Below are 10706 nucleotides of genomic sequence, written 5' to 3'. Positions count from 1 at the left end.
ACCTTATCTACTGGTGCACTGGTACTGTCAGAACAATCTATATACAACAGTGCAGGGGCTAGAAGAGAACAGCAGAAAGGATTAAGGATCTAGAAGATGTAGCCAATGAAATGAAAAGGGAAGAACTACTGTTGCTATCAGCAAATATTGAGAGGAGACAAGACAATAAGAACATATAAGAATCTGTCTCAGAAACTCCTAAAGCAGAATGGCATGTAAGTCCTAAATTCCAACACTTTCATTAGACGTTTATTAGGGTAAACTTTCAAATGTTAGAGATAAAGAGGCAGTGAGATACACAGTTTCACAGGCTGGTAAAGACCATTTTAGAACACACTAGACTAGGAAAAATGGATGTTCATTTGTGTATGAAAATTTGAGTATTCCATCCCTCTTTACAGTTTTTACTGTTATGATAAGTTGTTCTGTTTAAGAAGACACACACACTTTTACTTAGAATCAGCCTTTTAATTCTCATTTAGCAAACCAACATAGAATAAAAACTTATTTACATGTATTTCATACACACACAAAATATTTTAACTTAAACAAAATTAAAATCTGTCAAAAGATTAAAATATCAAAAAGTATCAAATTAAATAAGGGCATACCCTAGACTAAGAGTTTTGAGTCATATGGTTGTTTACATTTGCCATAAAATACACGGGGAAAGTTAAAAAAAAACCCTCTATGTAAGTCTATTTTTAGGGTTTATGAAGTCAGAGAATATACCAGCAGACAAGTATGACATGTAATGCCATCAGTTCCATCATGATGGAAGTCTGGAATGATATTCAAAGATTTAAAACGGACTTGGACAGGGAAAATCTGATTAGAAATTAGAAAAGACTTTCTAATGGTAAGTTTCATTATGTTTTGAAAAAATGGCCTAAAAAGGAATGAAAACCTCACTGGTTTTGGAGATATCAAGAATATATTTTTATGTGGTTTTTCAGGTGTGAATTAAGTATAATTTCTCCTGCCTATTTCCATCCTTTTGCAACATCCTTTGAGATCCCTATTTGACTGTTTAAATGATAAAGCATTACTATTCACAAAACATTCCAACCTCTTATAATAGTTGATCTTTCATTGTGTATATTACAGAATTATAGCAGAAGAAATGCAATTTCCATTTGCCTTTCTATGAGTCATATACAGAGGAGCAAATTATGTTAATTCAGATATTATGGGCAAGACAAAGGGTTTCTGTGGTACCTCATTAGCAAAAAGAAGACATGAATCCACAGTGCTGGAGCAGGCTGCCTGGCTGAGCCAGGGATCTGGTCCTGCTTCAAACAGGGATCTGCCCCAGCTGACCTTGGAGGTTAGTCCAACCTGTGCAATTCTGCCAGTCTCCACTGGAGATTAAGGCATTTTTCAGGATATCTGGATACACTTTTTGGAGCATGCTAAGGTGCATATTCTCAAATTGTCTGTGATGAGCATGGTTGTTGTGCCTAAAGATAATGCTGGACCCATGCAGAGACTGGAGCTGCCTGAGTGTTCACTTACACAACACAGCTGCAGGTCTATGTGTAAGCTCAACAATCCTCCCAGGTACTACAGTTTGTGAGCAGATCTCTGGATCTGCCTTGCAAGATTGCTTGTTCCTGCTAGTACAGAAAGCAAGGAGCACCCTGTGCAAAATTAGCTAGAATTTCCATAGGAGGGAATTGCTTTGCCTTAAGAAGTCTCATATGCTAGCATTTTAATTCTTTTCAAAATCAGGCCCAAGATTATCCAGCCTATTAAACTGTTGCCCGCTCATTTTCTTCAATATTGGTCACAAGACAATTTGATTCAAGAGTTCCAGGGTCACCACGGTATATGGCATTTTCAAAACTTGCTGTAAACATTTGTTGACCACGTCTTTTTTTATAGAAATAATACAATGTAAGGCCAGTTCCAGCTAGCAGAAGGAAGATCAGTACAAAAATTATCCCACCTAAACCATTTGTTGATGAAGCAGCAGCTTCTTTTTTTGATGCTGTGAAAGACAAAACAGAAGAATTACTACAAATGCCCAGAGACTGCTATTGCATATAACAAATATCTCCCTAAGTAACCAAGTGAAAGTACTGAACAATCATAACAGCAGTTAAAATTAATGCATGTTACAGATGGGCAATGCAAAACTGAGCTTAATCTCTTTTATGTTCCCTTTAAAAGGAGCGTTATATTGTACTACATATACCATTTTTCATTTAAAAAAAGTAAGATATCCAGTTTGAGGGAAGAGCTCTCATTTTAAACAGATTTAAAATAAAATAATCTGTAACAGATGGTTATTTAAATGAAACATTTCTGGAGGTAATTTTATTTATAAGTAATAAATGCTTATGAACTTACTGAAATTTCTGTTTAGTGGGCTTGTAAGAAACCAACTTACCATTGTTGAGAGGTGAATCATCAGTTGGCTCAGCTTCAGCAACTTTAAAATTAAAAAGTATATATATCATACAGTTTGAAAGCAACTGTTCAAAGATTAAATGAATACTACATACATAATTTCTGCTTTATGTTCCTATCAATTTTAGATAATTGTAGAATCATATAATGGTCTGGGTTGGAAGGGACCTTAAAGATCACCTGCTTCTAACCCCCTGCCATGACCAGGGACACCTTCCACTAGACCAGGTTGCTCAAAGCCGCATACAATCTAGTCTTGAACACTTCCAGGGATGGGGCATCCACAGCTTCTCTAGACAAGCTGTTCCACTGTCTCACCACCCTCACAGTAAATAATTTTTTTCCTAATATCCAATGTAAACCTACTCAATTTCATTTTGAAACCATTCCCCCTTGTCTTATCACTACACGCCCTTGGAAAAAGTCTCTCTCCAGCTCTCTCATGAGCCCCCTTTAGCTAGTGGAAAGTGCTATAAGGCCTCACTGGAGCCTTCTCTTCTTCAAATTAAACAATTCCATCTCTGCAAGGCTGTCCTCCTAAGGACAGTGCTCCAGCCCTCTGATCACCTTCATAGTTCTCCTCTGGACCCTGCTGAGTAGGTCCATGTCTTTCTTATGCTGCAGGCCTCAGAGCTGAACACAGTACATGGACAGGAAAAATATATGAAAACATTTTCCCTGACAACTGAGGCTGAATCCATCAAATATACTTGTTACAAATACTTGTAAAAAAAACCAAACCAAGACTAAGTGTTGTCTCACTATTCATTGCTTTGAACACTTCCATTGCTTGGGAAGTATGACTCAGTTAATTAGTTGCAGGACTGACTGGTTGTGCCCTACAAATTTCACAGGTGACTCCATTGCCAACCTGCCAATGTGGAGATCCATAAGCAGGAAACTCAATTGGTTCTACACTGCACTGATTATATTTGTGTGGTAAATCTGTTTGCCAATGGCCAATGTGGCCTATTTCATACTGTCTTCCAGTTGATGTGTGCAAAGACAACTGAATCTGTGTGCACACAGTGATTCATGATAGTTGCATGTATGTAGATTTACATGCTTCATGTTTTATGCAACACTACTGTGCACGCAAGCGGGACTCACCCCAGCCTGAGACACCTTCAGATTTTACACGGGTTGACATCCAAAAAACTACAGGGCCACAAGTAACCATTACCAATGAAACATAACATGCTGTTTGGTTGTCTTAGCACGTCTCCCTGTGCCTCTGTCAGCAGAGAAATTAATTGAGCCCCGCTGCCCACCCTCACTTGATGCTTTCTGCTTGCTCATCCAGCAGATTCCATGGTGATACCGTCTTCACCTGTCTCTACAGGAGCTCAGTGACTTCTCACTACTGCCCCTTAGCTATCAGGAGAGTGTCTGCCTTTCTTCTCAGCAGTCACTAGTCTAATCATTTAGTCACCATCTACCACTCCTTACCTTCTAACCATAATGACTATGAATGTTTTGTGCACTCTCAACAGGTGATAGGTTCTTCACTTCCCCAGGGAACAGCAAATGTCAAGAAATCAATGCTTTTAAACTGAGAGGAGGAAACTGTGATTCAGGTTATTCCCTAACATTATTTCTCACCATTTCTATCAGAAGTTACTCTTGGCTTTGATTCAGATGCACATGCATCAGTGCATGAAGCATACCCAGTGCATGAGCAGTTTGCCTTGATGTATAGTAACCACTACTTTTAAAATAACCCACCACACAGAAATATAGAACTTACTTTTAGGGATTTTGCAAATAAAATTCTGGTCAACAGAGCAGTAATAGGTCCTCCAGGTTCCGCTTGAGACATCCATATCAACACAGTGTTCATCAAAAACTGCTGTAGGCTCTCCTTTCTCCCAGTTGACATATTCTACCGCACTTCTGTCCAACCATATCCATTCTCCTAAAATGAAAAGTACTACCTAGTGAGTGAATTAAGTGGGGAATAAATAAGTCTGCTGGGCACAATGACATCAGTCACAGAATTTTTTAGTTGATTAAACTGGCATCACAGAGGGCTTATTTCTCACTCTCTTAACAGCCAGAGCTTTTCAGGTGGGAATGTACCAAATATAAATGCTCAAACAGTTAACTCTGTTAGCCTTCAGGGCCGTGGCTGTCAGAGATGTAAAGAAAACATGCTCAGGCTACCTGAGGACCTTTAGCTGAAGCCTGTGCCCGGAATTGTGCCTGGGAGCCTCAAGGAAAGCAGAATACCTGCGTAAGCCAGTCTCAGCAGTGTAAGAACACAGAAGGTCCAAGAGATTTTCTTTGTGTGTATATCTAAGATCAACATTTTCTTAGAAGACTGCAGTGGTTAAATGTCAAGTACTTTGAGTTAAAAAAGGAATAGGAAACATTTTAATCAACTAGTGCAGTGCAAAGCTAGAATCTTCTACTGACTGAAATATACTCTAATTTCAGAAAAGATACAGAAAACGTAGACCTCTTTATGATTTATGTTTTAGATATCCTAGCAGAAAAGCTATTAAACATTTATTAGTTGAATTTTATCCGATTATTTATTTAATATTTATCATATTGGCACTATTATATAGTATGTAAATGGTAATTAGTATTCATCCTTTTTGTTTAGTATTTATTTTCATCTCAGTATGCATGGTGAAATAATTACCATCAATATTTTTGAACAATCCTATCCAAAACTTTCTGACGTCGCTTGCAAGTGGAGACAAATAAAGTAAGAGAAAGTTCATTTCAGCTGAATCTTCTATGGAAACCAGAGAAGCACCTAAAAATATCAATTAAATATTACATATAATTTCAGCAAGATTTTTCGTTATGAAATAATTATGTCAGTAAACAATCATGACATGTTTAGTGATCAGCATTTTCATACAGTAGAAATGATTGATAATAAATTTAAATTAGGTGTTGTTTATAATTGATATACTCATACACACATCTATATATTATCACTTGGTGCTGGATTAAAAAGTCAAACGCACAAACAATCTGTAAAATATCCTAAGAAAAAAGGGCACTTACCCATTTGAATACACATCATGGAAGCATCAGGCCAGCTTTCCTCAGAAGTGGTGTGAACATAGTAACAATGACCACGGAAGGGAATCCAAGATCTACCGTGCTTTGGTTCAGGGCACTTCCCAGGAAGCTGTGGTGGCTCAGTAGGGATTAACTCTATTAAAAAGACTCACAGGTTTCAGTGGAGTCTTAAAAGCCAAGGGAAATACGTACTCCTACACCACACACCAGCCCTATAATTTTACATTGATTCCAGGAAAAGGAATATTCTGTAGACTTAACAAATGATAAAAAATTCAACTGAACATGGCAAACTAGTAATAAACTATACTGCTTAGAGCTGGTTCTCCAATCTGCTAAAGAAAGTTTACACCAGTCTAACTGCAACTGTCTTCAGCAAGACATTTTTTTCTTGAAATTTGTGAAACAGAATGAGGAATGAGTCATAAACATAAAGAATCTCAACACCATCACCACAAGTCAGTGGCTTGTGTCTAGACAATTTGTAGAAATGATGGTCAGAGAAGCTGTCTGTACCTGTCCTTGTACATCATACATCCTAAACAATGTAAAAGCAGAATTTATAACCTGATTATAGAATTTATAACCTGCATCACCTGATTAAATCCAAAGCAGAGACTAAATGAATACAAAATTTGCTGTAAAGTATGATGCAAAGATCATAAATTTAATATATAATTTAAAACATATTTGAAAATTACATGCAATATTTGAGTGAAGTATTTGAGCAGCAGCAACAAACAAATTAATTGATTCAGCTGCTACACTGAGAGAAGTTTCTCAACTCATATTATTTCAAAAGATATTTTTAAGCTTAAAAGTATATTTTAATATATTTATAGTTAGGCTAAAGTTGATCAATTCTGTTCTTGACAAACAAGGATGCTTAAAAAAACCATGGCATGTGGCATGAAATATTGCAATTGTCTTTATGATGTGCACGTGTTGACCGGCCTGTCAAATGAAATGCCTGCAAATCACTCAGACTGGATCTGAGAGTTCTTCCTTTAAAAAGTAATAGTTTTTCACAAGGCATACACTATCTATTACAATCTTTGCATATGTAGCAAAGTTAAATTCAAATAAAGCCATTAATTTAAATTCCAGCCTCCCAAATCACATTTCTGCTATTCAGAACTTACCATTGGATTGTTTACAGAGAGATGAAAATGTTTCATTGCAAGATGCTGTCTTCCAAAACCCATCCAAATCTAAATAGACACAGGCTGTGTTCTTATTTGGTTCTCCACTGGCCCAGTTAAGATACCTGCTCCTCCTTCTATCTGACCATACGTATTGGCCACCATTCTAAAAGCAAATGTGAATAAAGATTATGTCACATATAAGAATTAGAAGGAAAGAATATTAAGATTATACTTGAATGTATGTATAAATTGGGAAAAATCATGGTTTCTTGCACAAAATTAATTCATCCTCTGCCATGAATACATAACAAACTGGTCCAGACTCCACTCCCCACAGCAGTTAGGGCAGTGGTCCTACAGATGTTTATTTAGCATGCAAACCTACATTATTCAATTCACACCGTCTGTCTCATGCACCAAATGGGCAAAGGGCCTCGTGGTAACAAATGTGAATATATAGCTGAAGGTTTTATCAAATGAGTCCACATTTACACACAAATCAAATAAAGATTGCGGAGAAACTATTGCCAGCGCTCCTCTAACACAAGCTTCTCCATGTATTTAGGAAGCAAATAGAAAAAGCAGAAGTTTCACTGGACAGACAAAAACTGATGAGGCTTTCCATGGGACAGGCACCACAGAACCCTGCCACCCATGTTAACAGGGTCTGTAGTATGTTTCTGGGTCTTGCAAGGACCAGCTACTACAGATGAGACAACCGCTATTTTATCAGTGAATTTCACCACTATTTGCAGAGGATGACTGACATTAGTCACATCCGTGGCTTCTGTCACTCCATCCTGTGCAATCTAGCTCCATCCTCCTGTGATCTTTGAAGGCAGGCTCCCATCCTGCCTTTTGTGCCATTTCCTTTCCTGTCTCCTTTCCTTTGAAACCCTTGGCTATCTGTCATTCCAGATTCCTCCCTAATCCTGGTTTCACAGTGACTGCTCTCACTGAGGTGTGGTTCTGGTTCCTCTCACCTCAACACCTGTGCCCTCTCTCAGTAGTGTCCCACTAAGATCTTGCTCTACCTCTCTCTATTGATTTCCCCACAACTTTCCCCACAACAGAAATATCCAGCTACATCATATTTATCCATGTCCTTTTTTACATGCTGTTAGCTGTTAGCTGCTTCCCATTTCAGACCTTTCCACTCAGCTGAGTTTGTCAGCAGCTTTACACAAGGCACTGACTTCAGCTCCAGAAGCCAGCCTAAGGTTTCCCCACTGCCAGAGCCCTGCTCCTCCCAGCTCTTTCCCCTATTGCCCAGCACAAGCTCTTGTACTGCTAGGCTGTGAATTTAAACAAAAACTTAAAATAAATTCACAAAGAAAGAACTATTTTTAACCCAATTTTTTCTGTGGTATGCTCAACAATGTGCCTTCAGAAATGACAACACACCCCCATATGAGTATGTGGTAGACCATAGTGTAGGAAGTGGGAAGTCCACAGCTATTTTACCACTGAAGCCACTGTCTGCTGCAGCTACATCCTTGGTGACCTTTAAGCATGGGCTGTGGCAGTTCTCGCTTACACTATGGACAAACACTTAAACATGTAAATGCCCTGAAGTGAAGGGAAGTCAGTATCCCCCAAAAGGTTTTGACTTCTGCCACACATTTTTGGATCTGACCGATAACTCATCTAAGATAGTGGTATGACTGTCATTTGCATTTGGTAGACTCACTGTGTTGCTGTTAAGGCCAATCCACACAGGCTGCCCATGTTTTACTATCTGTAACCACACGTAAGATTCAGCATAAGGATCCAAGACACTGGCAAGTTCTGCGGACTGGTCCCTGCACTCCTTCTCTGCTTTTTCCCAGCTCATTTTTTCCTTGACGACTGCATAGCGGTCATCACCATAATTGTTAAAGCCAATCATCGGAACTGTGGGTTGGGAGTTGTGCACTTTGGGGTCTGTAACAAGCAAAAAAAACCAAAAGAAAAGTCAAACTTTATATTGCCTCAGACATAGAACACTGAGAAAAAAATCTAGTGTACTGGAGTAGTCAAGCAATTAAGAGAGACTGCAATAACAAATCAAGATATTTGTATTGCTGCAGTGATGAATGCCACCTTTTCATGTACTGTGACAAAATTTTCTAATACTTGTCAGAATGACTTTTTAGCATAAATATCTGTATCATCTCCAGGAACACACCTTGTAAGCACCAGACCTACCCAAAGCATATTGTACCAATGTAGGGCATTAATGGGAACAACTCCTTCACTTTTTCCATTATATAGTAGCACTGGTTGTATTTCTGATAAGGAACAGGGTATGATAAGTACACTGTGAGCAAGCAGAGGGATATAACTGCTGCTGCTGAAATTGCCTGAGAAAGAATGTAAGGGAAATTAAGCAGGGCAGTTTCACAAAATAAAGAGGTTGCACTGCTTTGAAGTATAATAGTAGAATTCCTGATTTGAATAATTTACCCATATAAAGGCAAAGCACTTGCTCATATGATTGCCAAAAGTAGTAAAATACATGATGATCCATAGATTTTTTTAATTTACAGGTCTAGTCCCTAAAATAGGAAAGGTTAAGAGATTTTCTCAAAAAAAAAGTGTGACCATTTTGTTAAAATGGTCCACAGTGCATGTGATACTGTCATTCATTTCAGTTAAGCCAGGGTGGAATTACAGGAAAGTCACTTTTAACATGAGTTTGAAATAACCACAATAAATCAGCTGTACTGGAAAGCGGTGAAAGGAAACTCACCCGAATTTTTTTGACATATGTAACTTTTGCTTGTTTTACATCCTTCATCCTTCCATTTCCCTGCCTGTTCAATAGGGTTCTTCATCAAAAAGACACAATCATCCTGCAAGACAAATGAGATTAACCACAAAACCATGTGGACAGGTAGGAAAGATTCAGGACTCACAGACTCACCTATCATACACAGGTGCATAGAGATGAATAATATGAAAGTCAGATATATGTACATATGGACTCATACAAACAATGGTCAGGCACAGTAATATGACAATAAGCATTTGCAACTCAGTCCTAGAAAATTTTGCACTTGGATGACGAAGGGAGTTGCAAAGCACAGCACAGGGGCAGGAAGAAGTGTCTGGAACTGTCTGTGCTTACATACCCTCTGTGCATGACTGTGGATGTGTGTGCATGTGTGCAGGTGTAGACCACAGACTTGCTGTTGTGTTCCTGGAGGTTACGGGGAATCTCTCCTCAGCACTGAAGCTTGCCTAGAGAGCTCAATTTCTCTTCTTGCCCCAGTTCAGCACTGGGAACCAAAGTGGTCACAGCAGTGCTGTAGAGGTGGTTTGTCAGAAACAACATTTTGTAGGGGACACCTCTTGAAACCCTTTCCACTGTACTGTGGACCTTCCTCATTTTCCACTCACAGCATGGGAAGCCGCTGCTTGGCTTTCTGCAGCAGGAGACAGCAGCTTTTCCCACCTCACATCAGTATAGCCTCATGCTATCTCCATGAATTGAATCTCTTCATGAGTCACAGTAAAGTGAGGGAAATGGCTTACTTGTCTGTGTTTTGCATAAGACTTCCAAACCTTTGTCTGGACTCATACAGAACCATGACAAAACAGAGAAGTTGAAAAAAAAGTATGTAGATAGATATCTCACATAGTCACTCTGCTTTTAAAAAGCAACAAGACTTTGCTAAAAGTCTTCATAAAGGAAAAAAAAAAAACAGAAAATACCATTGTACATTTTAGCCATCTACCAAAGTCATAATGTGTAAGTGATAAAATTGATGTTTACCATACTAAAATAACTTCGTGAACCTTTTGCCCAGTTTGTATAGTCTACTGGGCTTCCCTCTGTCCACAAGTACATGTGCTCCTGATTTATGTCATTCAGTCCAATCCAAGCATCAGTAGCAGCTTTTTTTAAGAGGGACATAAGGAAAGCTGAAGGAAAAAAAAAAGAAATATTTTGTAAGAGAGGGAATTGAACCTTCCCCAACACTGGAGACTTTAGAATACCTGGAATCAGGATGATGAGTTTTCATTTTCTCTTTAAAATAAGGCAACAGTATTATGATAAAAATAAAATTAATAGATGATCATTCATCTGATATTAAAATCAGAAAAGGTCTTTACAAACTCAATGAT

At 38.4% G+C, this 10706-nt stretch overlaps 1 protein-coding gene across 1 annotated transcript in view; it reads right to left on the bottom strand.

Annotated features, from left to right (window-relative positions):
* Positions 1 to 447: 447 nt before the first annotated feature.
* The window catches only part of LOC135401960 (macrophage mannose receptor 1-like), a 29575-nt gene continuing 19316 nt past the window's right edge, over positions 448 to 10706 (bottom strand). The window contains exons 22-30 of the mRNA XM_064634575.1: positions 10354 to 10502; positions 9328 to 9430; positions 8287 to 8519; positions 6594 to 6759; positions 5434 to 5586; positions 5060 to 5176; positions 4160 to 4327; positions 2393 to 2434; positions 448 to 1990 (exon numbers count right to left, since the gene is read on the bottom strand). Of these exons, the coding sequence (XP_064490645.1) occupies positions 1752 to 1990; positions 2393 to 2434; positions 4160 to 4327; positions 5060 to 5176; positions 5434 to 5586; positions 6594 to 6759; positions 8287 to 8519; positions 9328 to 9430; positions 10354 to 10502 (1370 nt within the window). The 3' untranslated portion in view covers positions 448 to 1751. The remainder of the gene's footprint in view (positions 1991 to 2392; positions 2435 to 4159; positions 4328 to 5059; positions 5177 to 5433; positions 5587 to 6593; positions 6760 to 8286; positions 8520 to 9327; positions 9431 to 10353; positions 10503 to 10706) is intronic.

Source organism: Pseudopipra pipra, chromosome 1 (genome assembly GCF_036250125.1).
Source record: "Pseudopipra pipra isolate bDixPip1 chromosome 1, bDixPip1.hap1, whole genome shotgun sequence".
Taxonomy (NCBI): Eukaryota; Metazoa; Chordata; class Aves; order Passeriformes; family Pipridae; genus Pseudopipra; species Pseudopipra pipra.
This window is presented reverse-complemented; position numbering and strand designations above follow the sequence as displayed.